The 15,887-nt window shown below is 53.1% G+C and overlaps 1 protein-coding gene across 1 annotated transcript in view; it reads left to right on the top strand.

The window, feature by feature from the left end:
- LOC123521801 (actin-binding LIM protein 1-like) overlaps positions 1-15,887 on the top strand; it is a 77,731-nt gene that overhangs the window by 12,957 nt on the left and 48,887 nt on the right. The window contains exon 2 of the mRNA XM_045291240.1: positions 14,998-15,132. Coding sequence (XP_045147175.1) covers positions 14,998-15,132 — 135 coding nt within the window. The remainder of the gene's footprint in view (positions 1-14,997; positions 15,133-15,887) is intronic.

The following is a 15,887-nucleotide window of genomic DNA, read 5'->3' on the forward strand; positions in this document are numbered from 1 at the left end:
ACCCCCTAACCCCTCCGCAGAGACAGGTGCAGCCGTCTGCTCTCATAAAGACGGCGGGCTTGGAAACCCAGTTCTGCTCCGCCCTCTGAGGTTGCTATGAGTTGGAAGTGACTGTATAGCAGTGGGTTGGGTTTGGGTTTTCTTGTTGTTCGCTACCTTCACGTCAATTCTCATCCACAAGAGACCCTGTGTAACAGAGTACAGCTGTCCCATGGGACTCCAGGACTCACTGAGTGTGGGAATCAATTCGACGACTATGGATTTGTGTCTTTTTAAAATTCTTCCCAGGAACAGAGTGCCAGGTCTTTTCTTCCTCGGCGCCTCTGATGCTCTCAGACCGCTGTGCTTTGGGTTAGTTATTGAGTGCCTAATCACTCACACCAGCCAAGCTCACTGCCGCCGAGTCAATACCAACTCCGAGCGACCCCGCAGGACAGAGTAGAACAGCCCCGGTGGGTTTCTGAGACTGTCACTCTTAAAAGGAGTAGAAAGCTCCATTTTTTGCCCATGGGGCAGCTGGTGGTTTCGAACTGCTGACCTTGTAGTTAGCAGCCAAACTCGGAACCACTATGCCAACAGGGCTCCTCGGGTGCTCAGCCAATAGAGACATTCTGGATCAGCTGGGTATTTTCACCTGCAACTGGAAAATCTTCTCAAAACAACTTCTGAATCCTTTATTGGCCACTTACTCATGCACAGAAACTGAGCAGAATTTGGTGCCGTGTCTTTTTGGTGGTGACGCCGTTGAAGAACTGGCCCGGCACTAGAGTCGGAGTGGAAGGCTGCTTGATTGAAGCTGAGCTTAGCCCGATGGTTGTTTGCACTTCAGCTTGCTCCTCAGAATAACTTTCCCAGGTGATTCTGCTCAGCCCGCTTCCTTCACCTTGCTCCTCTGGACCCCTGGCTTCTGCATTCAGGGAGCAAGGCATGGCCATGGCATGGGCAGGCTGCCTTTCACCATTCCACCCCGCAGCAGAACAGCCCTCCCTCCGGGAAACAGCTCTTTGCCTCCACTTTTCTTTTTTTTGGCATCACATACTACGTAGCATTCATATTTGAAATATCAGCACATTTCCCGAAATACTGTCATTTGGGACATCTGGAGAGAGGGCACCCCTCCCTGGGGAATGTCTGAGAGCGAGTTGTCACAGCAAGCCTGCAAGGCAGTTGGCACCGGGAGTGGGAACGGCATGGCCATTCTGTGGGTCCAGGGCATATCTGCCATCACTCCGTCCTGAGTTGGAGACGTCCCTGCGCCACGTCACAGGACTCAGAAACAGCTTGGGCTTTTGAAACAAGAGTTCAAGAGTGCTTTTGGCTAATGGAAGGAACTGATATATTGGAGACACCGCCAGGCGAAGCCCAGGCCAACCACGTGACCGCAGCAAGGCAACAGTGCGGTGGCAGTTTTGCATAGTGCAGAGGCAGAGAAGCCAGCCGCTGTGCATGGCTCCAGCACACAGAGCCCAGGAGCTCATCAGGACAGGGTAGGCCGTTACACTGTCCGTCAGGGCTGGGGACAATACAGTATGGGACAAGATGATCCGGAGCCGTTCTGCGGATGAGCCTGGAAGGGGCCATCTATGTGTGGAGTGGTGCCCTCTGGAGTCGTGCAATCCGCAAGCTGTACCACTTCTTTCCCGAGCAGTGCTGGGTGACCGGGGACAAGTGCTGGGATTGGTGTCCAGGGCGCACATCTCCGGTGCTTCCTGAAGGACAGAGTCAACTCCTCACCTACCCTCGAAGCTCAAGGAAAACAGAAGGGCTGGGTTCTAGGCGGGCAAGCTGAATAGTTGGCCCTGCTCCTTCTAGTTGCATGACCTGGACAATTTACTTAATGTCTCAGACCCTCTCTTTAGTATTGTTCCACATATAAAATGCAGATAGTACTAGCTGCAATGCAGTAATGTTGTGAAGATGCAAAGAAAATCCAGAAACAGAACTCAGTATAGAAAATTAGGTGGAACAAAGAAACCATCACACACACACACACACACACACACCCCATAACAAAGTGCCAGCCATAAATTCCTACCTGTCAGCAGTCACAATGAATGCCACTGGATTAAATGACTGGATGAGCCAGTCATGGGGCAAAGAGTGGATAAAAACACACGGCCCATCCATCTGCTGTCCACAGAGGGGCACGCGATACACAAAGGCATCACAAAGTTAAAAATCTAAAGGTGGAAAAGATGGAGTGGCAAAAAAAAACCCAACAACTCTTTGATAAAATAGGCTTTAAGTCAAAATTCATTATAAGAGACAAAACCATTCCATAACAGAGGATCAATCAACCAGGAAGACATAACCTTATTAAATATGCTCTTAATGACAGGGCTCCAAAATACACAAAACGAATTCTAGCAGAAGTAGAAATGAACAGACAGTTCTGCAGTAACCTGGGGATCCCCTCGACATCTGACCACAACATCCCTGGCCCAATCACGTGGTTATGTTTTGTTTAAGGGAAAGTAACTCTCCTTTTGTTTATTATCCCCACCTACTGGTTTTAAAGAACTCAAACTCCCAGAGTGAAGGAGCACCCCAGTTCCTGTAGCCCTTCCTCCTCCTCCTCCTCCTCCTCTCCTTGGCTTCATTCTCCACCCAGCAGTACTGTACCAGGCCGGTCACAACAACACCATGCCTGCTGCAGACACTGGCTGGGGCAGGGTGCTCACAGACTGGGCAGTGGGAGTAGCTGCACATCGTCAAGAAGTGGCCACACCAGTAGGACAGTGGTGGCCAGGTCCACCACCAGCAGCCTTGCTCCCAGTCTCCATAAACCTGGTCCCCACAGATACTGCTCTGTGCTCTCCATGTACGCCACCCCCTGCTGTCCTGTGTCCAGTATGCCAAGTCCCGGTGCAGGTCCTGGCCAGAGCAGCCTCCTGTGGCCAGTGGCTGCAGCGCTCGGACTTTGTGTGTCAGGCCCCTATAAGGTTGCTTTACAGAGATTGAGCCCCAGATAACTCAGGGACTGCCTTTTCTGTGCAGAACGTGGTGTTTTGAAAGGCTGGCAGTTCCAAAGCACTTCTCGAAAGACAAGAACTGGCTCTCTACTTCTATAAAGATTCCAGCTGAGAAAACCCCTCTGCTACGCGGGGCCTGGACTCAATGGCACCCAACAATAACAGCAATAAGCCCTTCCCAGGAGCCCATGGGTGGTGCAAATAGATAGCATGATGGCTCGCTCACCAGAAGATGGGAGGCTTCAGTCCACTCGGATGTGCCTTGTAAGAAGGGCCTGGTGATCTGCTTCTGAAAAATCAACTACTGCAGGTTCTGGGGCACACAGCTCTCCCCTGTCGTCCGTGGGGTCACCATGAGTTGGATTCAAGTTGCCACCGACTGGCTAGCCCCCCACTCCCCCACCCCCGCACCCCACCCTCCCACTCCCCGTCCCCACTTCTGTGAAGAAGCAATTGCTTATAGACGTCGCCTGGCCTCTGTCTCTCATTTTCTGGCAAATTTCTGGTGCCGACGCTGGTGTTGACATACCTCTAGGCAAGTGGTGTTTCTGAAAACCCCTGAGAAATGAGTTGAGCCTGGAAGCATCTCATTCCAGTTTTTTATGTTTCCTTATGAGCTCCTTCCTGAGAAGGCAGCAGAGATGGAGTGATTCTAAGGACATTTGTCAGGGTGGGTCTGTGTTGGTGAAACAACTACACAAATGTAATGCCTCAACCGGGCGGGCTGGGTTTGAGATAGGCAAAGGTGTGGTGTTGATCTCTATCTGGGCACAGCCATTCCTCCTCGACTGCCATGCAGACACGGAGATGCCAAGACTCACAGAGACAATCACACCCGCTGCTTCAACACTGCAGAGGTGCGGAAGAGTGAGCTCTCAGGGTCGGGCAAGGGAAGGGCTGGGGAAGGGCAGCTCTGGGATTTAGAGTTTCCCTGGCCGATGATGATAATGTTCTGAACGTAGGCTGTGTGATGGCTGTTCAACTCTGTGGACACCTGACAGCCCACTGAAATGTTTCAGTAGGTGCATGGTAATTCCGTGGCATTATTTCCAGTAAAGCCATTAGACAAACACGCCAATGGAGCAGCCACCTGCTGTCACGGCCATGTCACACACCAAGGTCTGCTGTCTCCCATGACATCTAGCAACCCACAGGGTCGTAGCCAGTGACTGCGAGGCCCACGGCCAGACCCTCACAACTCAGTTCCTCCGGCTCTCCAGTCCCCGTCCCGCCCTCCTCCCTGCCGGCGGCACATGGGTCAGTCTCCACCGCGCAGCGCAGTCCTTCCTTCCTGCATCCCCATCCCTCCCCATGCACCCGTGTGTCCTTGCCCATGCTTTCTTCACTGTCTTCTCTACACACACACACACACCGTGCACACACACACCACACGTACCACACACACTACACGCACACATAGCACACACACACGGCACGCATGGTACACACACGCACACAGTACACACACACACACATAGTACACACACAGACCACACACAGTATACACACACAACACACACAGTACATACACACTTATACCACACACACCCCCCACACACACCCCACACACACCCTACCCTAGATCGTAAGCTCCCTGAGGGCAGGTTCTGGGTGGAACACCCCAGCTCCTCGCCCCTGCCCTTGTAGACGGCCCTGTGTGCTGGTTTCAGACATACCTGGCTTCCTCCCTCCCTCCTCACCCAGTCACCATCAGTCACAGAAAGTCCCTCCCTCTGAGACACCCACTGAGTCGACCGGCTCACCGAGACTCTCAGAGATCCCAGTGGCTGGTGTTTGGGAAGTGCTCCTGGATATCTCTCTGAGACACTTCGGGGTGGACTCGAACCTGTAACCCTTGGGTTAGCAGCTGAGCACTTAGCTGTTTGCCCCCCACAGGGACGATCTGTACCAACAATAACCACCTGAATTCCAGGCTGCCGACAAGCCATGGGACTGTGGGCACTGTGGTATGCCGGGAAACTTTTGGCAGCCTGCTTTCCAGAGGGGGGCAGGCAGGCTCTGATTTGGAAAGATCCTCAGTTTCAAGATATGGGGGTGTAGGGGTGGGCAGGACCTAGGGAGAGTCTGTGTTGGAAGTGACTTGATGGCAGTGGGCTGGGCTCGGGGTGGTGGTCAGAGTGGCCCCAGTTCACCACTCTGGAACGACTCCCTTACTGTCTCTGAAGCTGTGTCCTTAGGTGTAGATTGAGGCTAGCTGGGAGTTGATGGGATCCAGGGAGAGGTGATATTTGAATTCCTTCTATAAACTGCGAAGTACTAACACATTTTCATTGTTTGTGTTTACCTGTTAATGACTCCCAGTGTATCTCCAGCATCGAGTCATTTCTGACTCTCAGGGACCCCACAGGACAGGGTGGGTGAGTTGCTGAGACGGTTAACCCTTTACAGGAGTAAGTCTCATCTTTCTTCCTCGGAATGGCTGGTGGTTTTGAAGTGCTGACCTTGAGGTTAGCAGCCTAACACGTAACCGCCATGCCACCAGGATGGGCAACGAGTAGAATCAGCCAAAAAGAAAAGGCAAAGAGGGGGAAGCATTGCGGCCTGCCAACAGACTGTTTCCTGCCCCCCAGGGCCGCTTTGAGTGGTACTGGGCTTTGAGTTGAAAGTTTGAAACCATCCAGCCGTGACTTGGAACAGTTCCTCTCTGACCCTCAGGGTGCTCTGAGTCAGATGGACTCATGGGATCGCACAAAAATTAGATGTTGGGATGTCCAACTAGGCAAGGTGCCAGTGTGTCCGTGCTGAACCGCACCAGGCGCCCCGGGTGCTCTCTTTTAACTTACGTTCCCAGAAGTGGCTCCAGTGCTGCCACACACACCCCCACCGCCTCCCCTCTCTTGGAGCGAGGACGGAGGTGGCTCTCTGGCCGTCTTACAGATTCAGACTTACGCCAATGCCCAAGTGCTTGGCTTGATCCCTTTCTAAATGGAATTGCTGGGACAGGGACAATTTAAGGTCCTTGGGTGACCTTAAAGGGCTATATTGAGTTTCAGAGGGGATTTTTGTAATATTTCAGAAATTCCTGGCATTCAGATTAGTATGTCCTGACACTCAGCTGACTATGGGATCTCTGGGGCCAGGCTGGTGCTCCCGGAGTGAGCTCAGGTCGCCCCCTCCACCCCCTGTCTTCGTGACCTTTCTGTGCAGGATCAGGGAGGTGAGCGCACAGCTTGTCCTCACAGGGCTGTCCTCCGAGGTTCCACCGCTGAGCCTGGCTGAGAACTTCTAAGGCAGGTCACAGGAGGGTGGTGGCTCTCTGAGTCATCTCAGTCAAAAGACATGCCCAAGAAGTGCACTCATTTAGGTGGTGCTAAATCCCTTTGCAAGGCTCCCTCGGTGCCGAGACGGCAGGTGCAGCGCACCAGAGCAAGCGTGTCATGTCACCTATGGGGAGGATCGTCCTGGCTGAGGTATTATAATCCTGGTGCCTCTTGGACGGACGGACAGGGAGCCGATTAACTGGCTTTAAGCTGGGCTGGTTCTATAATCAGGAGCCCAGCTGAGCCATTGCTGACAGCACATTTTACGTCTGGAGGAATGACCAGGACCCACCGGGTTCTCAGAGGAGCCCTGGTGGCATAGTGGTTAAGTATTGGGCTGCTCACTGCATGCTCAGCTGTTCAAAACCACCAGCGCTTCTCAGGGAAAGACAGGACTTTCTACTCCCGTCTAGAACTACAGTCTTGGAAACACACAGGGGCAGTTCGACCCTGTCCTTTACGGTCACTGTAAGTCGGAATCAACCGGATAGAGGTTTTTTAAAAAAACATGTTATCATGGAAAAGGCAGCCCAGGGACGGGAGCCTCTGACAAGAGTAAGCCACAGCAGCAGGGGGGCTGGAGTGGAGCCAGTATCACCTACCTGCCCTCTGGGAGTGTCTGTGCCCAGGCCGCCTGGTGCCTACTGCCAAGTAGGAATGCTGATTACCAAACTAACAGGGTCTAAGAAAATTGGGTGGTGGCAGCCGATTAAAGAGAAAGATCACTTTGGACAACTAATGACAGGGGTAGGAGCGTGTAGCTCCAAGTAACTACCACTTGCCGCAGCAGGAAGTGGACTTTTAGGTAAACTGCAAATTAAACCCTCTATGGCTTTACTTCAACCTGAGTTTCTGGTTTCTTAGGCTCAATACTAGTGGCACTCTAGCAGGAAGAAAGGGTGTAGGTGGGGGCAGAAACCGGGGCCCAGCTGGAGCCACCAGGGCGAGGTGTGTTTGCAAGGTAACAAGAATGAACGGGGTGGCAGCAATGAAAACATTCTGGGTATGGACCCCGTGCTAAAGGGGGCCTTGCCGGAGAATCGGAGTCCTGTCTCTGAGCAGAAGTCCACCTTCCCAGGCAGGGTAGCACCTTGTGACCCCAACCCTGGTCCATCCCAGCTCAAGGTTGTTTTCCAGTTGTGGGCTCTGCCCAGAGGCGGAGCCCCGGGGCGGGCCGGACTGGACTTGGGTTGTCCTTGGTCTATCACCCGCAGGCATCCCAGAGATCGCAGCATCCCGTGAGGCTTCCTCTTTATAATCGAAGGGGCATCTTCTATCTGCTTGTTTGCCAGCAGGTGGTGCCTTTGGAATGACGGGGCAGCTGGGTGATCAGTAAGGAGCCCTGTGGGGCCGGGCCTTCAAACCCACCAGATGCACCTCGGGAGAAAGGCGAGGCTGGCTGTGCCGGTAAAATGTACAGGCTCGGGAAAGAGCCCGGGTGGCGTCGTGGTTACGCCTCGGGCTCTAACCTCAAGGTCAGCACTTTGCAACCACCAGCCTGTCTAGGGGAGAAAGATGAGGCTGTCTACCCTTGTGAAGAGTCACGGTTTCGGAAACCCACAGAGTGTATCCCTCCCTGTCCTGTATATAGGGGAGCGATGAGTCAGAATTGACTCGACGGCAGTGAGTGAGTGACTTGGACTCACACAATGGCAGTGGTTTTGGGGTGTGTGTGTGTGGGTGTGTGTGTGGGTGTGTTGTGTTTGGGAGCCGAGTGTTTAGGAGCTGTGGAGTCAGACCCAGGCCTGTGCATGCATCAGCCCGGAGTCCTCTTCTGCTGGATGTGAACCTGGGGTTGTCTATGGAAATCCCCCCTCTGTAGGACTTTAGCATCAGACTGCTGCTTCTCTGTGTGACCTTGGACATGGTATTCTACAACATCCAGCCTCGGTTTCTCCTGTGAAAGAGGCGTAGCAAAAGAGAGCCCCAGAAGGCCGCTGAGAGGATTCATTGTGATGGGGGTAGAAAATAGCTCTCACGGTGCCCAGAACATAGTCAGTATTCACTAAACTACACCTCTTCTAACCATGCAGTGGTGCGGTTGAGTGACTTATTGAGACTTCGTAGGGTCAGGACTTCCGTGTAGCTTCAAGTGTCCCCGGAGTGGAGCTGGGTGGGGGATCACGGTATTTGCCCTGAGTCAGACACTCAGCCCTGAATCCTAGAGATGACAGCTCAGGGTGCTGTATGTTCTGAATTCAGAACCCTGCCAGAAATGAGGAGGGGTTGGCCATTGAGCCTGCTGCTTGGTCATCCCGGGATGAGTGCATTGTGAAACAGGGCACACGGGACAGGAGGATGTTCCGTGCTGGGGACTGTCCACATATTGGATGATGCAGGACTTGCAGGGAAACAACATCTTCGGTTCCGGGCAACCACAGCACCCACTTGTGAGAGACTGGACCCTGTGAGCTGGTGAGGAGAGGAGAAACCAGTCAGCGGGGAATGTACCATGGGAGTGAAGGCCCCGGGGGAAATGAGGATGGTATGTAGACCAGAAGTCATGAGCCTGACCCCATGGCATTTCCACGTGCACTTGTAGCAGAGGCTTGGTGACTTTTAGTGCTCTGTTCCCGGGATTGACCATCTGAGTTCCAGATCACTTGGTGGGGGGTGCTGTTGAGGCAATTCTAACTCATAGCAACCCAACATCCAATGGAAGCGAGCCCTGCCAGTGCTGGCATTCCCCACCATTGCTCTTCTGTGGGAGCCCATTGGTGCAGCCATTGTGTCGATGCATTTCCTGGAGGGCTCCCCTTCTCCCTGACCAGGCAGCATGCCCTTCCCCAGGGACTGATCGCTCCTGATAACATGTCCAAAGGACGTGAGATGGAGCCTATACCTTCCGTATTCTTTGCCAGCACCATAATCCAGACACACCGTTCCTCCCTCGTCAGGGTCCACCTTCCACATGCATTTGGGGTGATTGGAAATACCATGGCTTGTGTCAGGCACACCTTAGCCCTCAGAGTAACATCCTTGCCTTTCAGACCACTTAGCACTCAGCAAATGCTAGTTCCTCCTGAGGGGTTTGGTGGCCAGTGATCTCTGAAGCCCAGCACGGAGCTTCGTCTCGATGGGTTGAGGACCCAGAAAGCTGTTCAGCAGCGTTGGTCCAGGTTTCCTTCATTTTTCCTGATACTCCGAGTTCTGGTCCAGGATTCCAGTCAGGTGACCACTGGGGTGTTCGGCTCCGAGTCTCCTTAGGCTCCTTGCGGCAGTTTCTCGTTTTCAGCAAAGAGGCCTTAGCATGGTCAGGAGTCTGGCTAAAGGGGGATTTGTATATGCATTTAGACCATTGGTGATTTTGAGATGTGAGCATATTTTAGAGCTTAGTCTCTGGGGTCGTTGGTTTGGATGAAGTTGGCAGTTTTGAGGAGCCCTGGTGAGGTTTCTGGTAGTCGCCCCGCCATTGGGCTTCTCGGGTCATTTTCTCCTGATTCTTCCGAGGACATGGGCTCTTTGAGAGAGCCAGACCACAGGGGTGAAGTACCATTGCCTATCAAGTGCCTGTCCAGGCTTCATGCCACACACATGGCCTATCCCTGGCCTGCATCACCTGGCTGATTTTCTGTCAGTTTTCTCCACAGCGCAGCCCCTTTCCATGCCAGCCTCTGTGGGATGGAGTCACTGTGCCCGTCTCTGTGAGTGGACCATCCCTGCTTTGGAGGAGAGCGAGCCTTGAGCCAGCGTGGAGGCGAGGCCTCCCCATCGTCTGAAAGAAAGGGAGTTGAGGGCCAGGATTAGGAGTGGCGACGCATGACAAGGGACAGAATTCGGTGGGGAATGAGGGCGGCAGGAGCAGGGCTGACAGCAGGGCTGACTGCACGGTTTCCGACGTGGCACTTAAGGGATTGTCATTCTACAAAGAACACCAGATTAGAGGTCCCTGAGTTTGTTCCCTGTCAGCTCTGCCTTTGTCGGCTGTGTCATCTCGGGTGGGTCAGTTCATGCTTCTGAGCCTCAGTTTCCCCCAGCTGTAACGTGAGGCCAGCAGTGCTTGCTCTTCCTGCCGGAGAGAGCTGGCAAGATGAAGGATGAAAGAGTCTGAGGGTGGAAGGATGAAGTGTTGCCAAGGAGGATTGGGAACCCATCCCGTGCTGTCCAGCCCCAAAGGTTCCTTAAGGACATGTTGGTACTCTGCAAAGAAAAGGGGGGCCTGGGAGGAGGTATTTGCTCGTGACCTGAGGGGTCCTAGTTAGTTCAAAGCAAGTTATCACTCAGGTTTGTGATGTTGTTGCTAGGTGCCATAGGGTTGGTTCTGACTCACAGGGACCCTGGACACAACAGAACCGAACACCGCCCAGTCCGGTACTGGGCTCGCGATTGCTGTTAGGCTGCGACCGGCTGCTGCAACCACTGTGTCCGTCTGTCCTGTCAAGGGCCTTCTTTTTGCTGTCCTTCTACTCGACCAAGCATGGTGTCCTTCTAGAGACTGGCCTCTCCCGACACTGTAGCCAAGTATGTGAGATGAAGTCATGTCACCTTCGCTTCTAAGAACATTCTGGTTCTACTTCTTCCAAGACAGAGTTGATTGTTCTTACTTCTATATTCTTCTTCAGCACCGGAATTGAAGTACATCAATCATTCTCATGCAATGAGATTTTCTTTGGGCCACTCTTACTTTAGCGCCAGACCCAGTGAGCCATGTCTGCTCGGGGGCCAGGTCAATCATTGACTAGGTGCAGTAGAAAGAGTTGGGGAGCCCAGGTGCTAAGTGTCCCCCTGCCAATAACCCGCTGGGAACTTTGAACAAGGCCTCTACTCTCCCTTTATGCCTTCGCGTCCCATCAGTAGACTAAGCAGGGACCACCCAGGTCCTGGAAGATATAGCAGCCAAGTAACAATTAGCCATGGAGACTGTTGGCTAATCAAAGAATACAGAATTCATGTCTGGATTGCAGCTGGCTCTGCATATTCCAGACATGCAGAATTGAGCCAGCAGCATATATGTGGTAATCACCAAGCTGTCAGAGGCAGAAAAAGAGCTTCTTTATTTTTCTTTAAAGGAGAGAGTCTCTTGTGTGCACTGATTCTGAGTGGGGCTGCAATAACCATCTGAATCTCCAGTGGGGTTTGCATTCTGTCAGCCTGAAGTCAGACACAGTGGCTGCAACCAGGGTTCAAAGATGGCTCAGATGGTGAGGGTGGCGGAGGACCGGGCAGTGGGTCTGCATGGGTGGGGAAAGAGCTCGCTGGCACCTAACCACCACCGCCAGTCAGGAAAGCCCTTCCTTCACAAACGGGTTCTGCTGTGTGTCTACGAGGTGTCTTAAACGAGGAAGAGGCAAACCAACATGACGGATCCCCTGCTCGCCTGCGAGCATTAAATACATCCTCCACGGGAAGGGCTACAAAAGGCAGCGGCTGGTGCTCAGCCTGACCTTTGTGGCACCGGAGGAGCTGAGACGCGAAGAGCCATTCTCCTTCCCTCATCATTACTGGCAGGGCTCGCTGCTTAGCCAGAGTAAATTCCAGCACCTAGAGGAAATGCATGACTCGGGTCCAGTTTCTTGCCCAATGGCGCATCCTCCCGCATCCTCGGGGGAGACCCACTCCGTGCTAGTCCCGTTTCTGGAGAGGAAACATCTCCTCCATGCTTACCTCTCCTCCGGAGCCTGCTTTGCATTGTCAGAACTCCTCGGGGAAATAGTTCGGAAACTCTCTAAACCAGTGGTTCTCCACCTTCCTCGTGCCCCGACTCTTTCATACAGGTCCTCATGTGGTGGTGACCCCCCAACCATGAAATTATTTTCGTTTGCTACTTCATCACTGTCGTGTTGCTACTGTGATGAATCAGGTGACCCCTGTGAAAAGGGTCTTTGACGCCCCCCAAGGGGTCACGACCCCCAGGTTGAGAACCGTTGCTCTAAACTAAACTCAGTCCATGATGCCTCACAGCCACCACCACCCCCTGTGGGTTTCCCAGACTGGAAGCCAAATCTGTCTCCTACAGAGCTGCTGGTGGGCTTGGACTGCCGACCTTGCGGATCCCAGCCCAGCGTGTAACCCCTGCCTCATCGGGGCTCCTCCTAGTGCGCAGAATTCTTGCCTGAGGACCCCCAGCTCTGCCACCCCCAGTTCCGTAGGGCTGAGACCATTTTTTGTTTTATTAATAAGCCGCATCCCCCTGAGGTGTGATCTCCAGGTCCACGTTTCCCCACGGTAGCTTCTCCCACCTGCTGTGTGCGGTCTCTTTATCCGCCAAGTCCCAGCTACTGCTTGCAGGACTGCACTTGAGCTTGGCTACACAAACCAATTGCTTGGCTTACAGCAGTCTCCTGTGTATTCAAATAACATGGAGGAAACACGCTACAGAAGTCCTAAGAGCCCAGGCAGGCTTTGGACATGCATTTCCTGCTACTTGGGCAGGTTGCTCATGGGCTCTGCGGCTCTGCTTTTTCCTTCTCCGGACGGGAATGGCGTTAACCACCTTGCAGAAAGAGCTGCCGTGCAGTAGGTGCTCAATCTGTACAGTGGAAACCGGGGAGAGCCAGAACTCAGCCGGAGTGCCTGGTTTTGCAGGTTCTCCGCCTTGGATGGAATGCAGCATGACGCCGTTCCGGGTTCCTGCTGGTGGAAAGTATTATTAGCGCTTTCCTTTGCTGACAGGTTTGTGCTTTCGGAGGTTGGTTCCCAGGCACGACGACCCCGTGTGGGCCAGACGAGAACTGCTCTCCATTGAGTCTCGGGACTGCTTTTCAGAAGGAGAGCCTCAGGTGCCCCTGGGGGCGTGAACCTCCAACCTGTATTAGCAGCTAGGTCGTTTTTACAGGAAGCAGGGATATTCCTTTAAAAAGAGAACTGTTTTTAAAACTCCCTGTTTCTCCTGCAGTGCTTGAAGCAGATATTGCTAAGGGAAGGTTTGTTTGTTTTTCTTTTCTTTCATTTGCTCATTTTATTTTTATTTAAAAAAAACATTTTATTGGAGGTTCTTAACAGCTCTTATAACACTCCATGCATCAATTGTCTCAAGCATATTTGTACATAAGTTGCCATCATTATTTTCTAAACCTCTACTTTCTATTGGAGCCCTTGGTACCAGCTCCTCTTTGTTCCCTCCCTCCCCTCCCACTCTTGTGACCCTTGATAAATTATAAATTATTTTTTCGTATCGGACACCGACCGCTGTCTCTCTGCCCCCGTGGTTTCTGTTGTTCGTCCGTGAAGAGTGTTAGGCCCGGGGCCATTCACAAAGGTGGTGAACAACGCCCCTCCTTCATGCTTCAGGTGAGCTCAGGGTCCCGAGCGTGGGGGACACTCGGCTTTCTGAGAGAGGGGTCAGCAGGTAGATAAAGAAGTGCAGGCGTGTCACCACACCAGGAACTGCCCAGGGCACTCTCGGTCGGACAGGTATTCCACCTGAAACGACACCTGCCCCGAGCAAACTCGCACAAGAAGCAGCTTGTTTGTCGGGAGGCACTTGGTGCTCCTGGATTCCTTGGCGCGTCTTGTGCACTCTTTCCAGGCAAAGTGAGTCCGTTTCCATGGTCTGAGAGACACAGGGAGCAGGGAGCTCCTGGCTGAAAGGTCCTGTCGAATCCAGTTCCAGAGGGACCCGCCGCCTCTCCCCTCTGCCCCCCACCCCACCCCTTTTACCATCAGAGAGAAAACAAATGATCTTTGTGCTTTGTGTCAGTGGTTAATTTTAGGTTCACTCTTCCTATCCCCTGTCCCACGCATGCAGGTACTTAGGTAATGCAGTTTTATCTATCGGGTGACCCCCTTCGAAGGGCTCCCGGCAGCAGCAGGAGATGGCAGTGAATGCCAACCTGAGCACTCGGGCTGGGGACCCCCGCACCCTGGAAGAAGACCCTTGCTTAATCACACCCTCTCTGGAAGGGGTGGCCTCTAAATCCTCAGCTCCTGTTCTGGGGAGAGTCCCAATGACTCCCCAGTGACAGCCACACGGGGGACATTGGGAGAATGAGCCCTAGAAGCCTGATGCTATGAGAGGGGAAGGGGAGGCTGGAGATCCTCCGTCCATCTTTGTCATTTTACCGCAGAAGAAACTGACGTGCAGAGAGACCCGCACGATGACTTTTCCTGCCACTGCCTGCAGTGTGGGTATCCCGACCGTGTGCAGGGAAGGCTCCTAACTCACCTCCAATGGGTGGTGTGGGGTGCCACAGTCAGATGAGCTGTGGCTGGTGGAACCAGAGGCCGGGAACAGCCACCACCAGCTGCCGTTGAGCGGGTCCAGGCCAGGAAAGACCGCGCTGTCCTCTAACTACCTCGGTGGTTAGATGTCCAATGCTCTGTGTCTGAGGACCTCTGGGAGGAAGGAGAGCAGGCATGGCCGTTCTCCAGGACCCCTCTGGGTGACTCCAGAGTCGCACCCTTTGTTGAGCTGCTGACCCGGCAACCATTTGCACCACCCAGGGATTCTAAGTGCATGTAAAACAATGACGCAAGCAGAGCCACCATCTATTTAGTTGCTCAGTGTGTAGGCCTGATACAGCCCCAAAGGCGCATGGGAAGGGAGAGAGACAGACAGTTCTACAAAGAAGCAAGGCCAGGATCCCCCACCACCACCACCATGCTTTCAAAGCCACAACTTTTTATTTACCTCTGTGTCCTACTAACCTGATTATGGCCCAGACAATGCTCAAGTCATGCTTATCAAAGGACTGTGTCCATCATTTGACAGTTCATTGTGGTGAGATTGGTAGTGACCCCCCAGCACGGCCTCTTTTGCAGGACTGTGTTCTCCTCCCCTGAATCTTGTGTTCTGTTTCTTCCAGTGGCCCACCCTCAGGACCCTCCCCACTCCTCCGAGAAGCCTGTCATCCACTGCCACAAGTGTGGGGAGCCATGCAAGGGCGAGGTGCTGCGGGTCCAGACCAAGCATTTCCACATCAAGTGCTTCACCTGCAAAGGTATGGTGCTCCCGATCCCAGCCTTGATGGCATAATGGTTATGCACTGGGCTGGTAGCAGCAAGGTCAGCAGTTCAGAACTACGTCTTTCCTTGGGAGAAAGACAAGGCTTTCTTTTCCCATAAAGAGTTACCGGCTCAGAAACTCACGGGGCAGTTCTATCCTGTCCTGTAAAGTTGCTGAGCCAGTATCAACTTGAAGGCAGGGAGTTAAGTTTGGTTAGGAACTTGGGGTTTGATTGAGACCTCAAAGTTCCTGGTGGTCCTAGAAGGAGGGCCCGACATTGGAGGAGCCGTACGTTGGAGGAGCCGTACGGATGTCATAGTGCTTTACCCTTTGTCCCCTTTCCCGTTTCCTGTCCTCTGATGATTGAGGGGCTCATCATAAAGTAGCCTCTTCCCAGCACCCAGCGGTTAGTTATAGGAGGGCCGGGAATTGTGTTAAGGTTGGGATCCTAAGTTGGTGGGGGCTATAGTATATGTGTGTGAGTGCATGCAGTGAGTGTGTGTGATGTGTTTGTTGTGTGGTGTGTGTATGTGTTGTGTGAGTAGATATGGTGAATACGTGCATGGGAAATAGATACAGTGGTGTGTGGGTATAGTGAATGTGTGTGGTATATGATATGATGTGGTGTGATTGTGTGTGTGGGTGCGGTGAGTGCATGCCTGTGGAGGGGGTGTCTGGGTGTATATGTAGTGTAGTGTGGGTTGGTGAAGGCCCTGGTAGTGTAGTGATTGCATGGTGGGTTTCGATCCA

Source organism: Echinops telfairi, unplaced genomic scaffold (assembly GCF_000313985.2).
Source record: "Echinops telfairi isolate 266 unplaced genomic scaffold, ASM31398v2 ScPeMD7_70;HRSCAF=299, whole genome shotgun sequence".
Taxonomy (NCBI): Eukaryota; Metazoa; Chordata; class Mammalia; order Afrosoricida; family Tenrecidae; genus Echinops; species Echinops telfairi.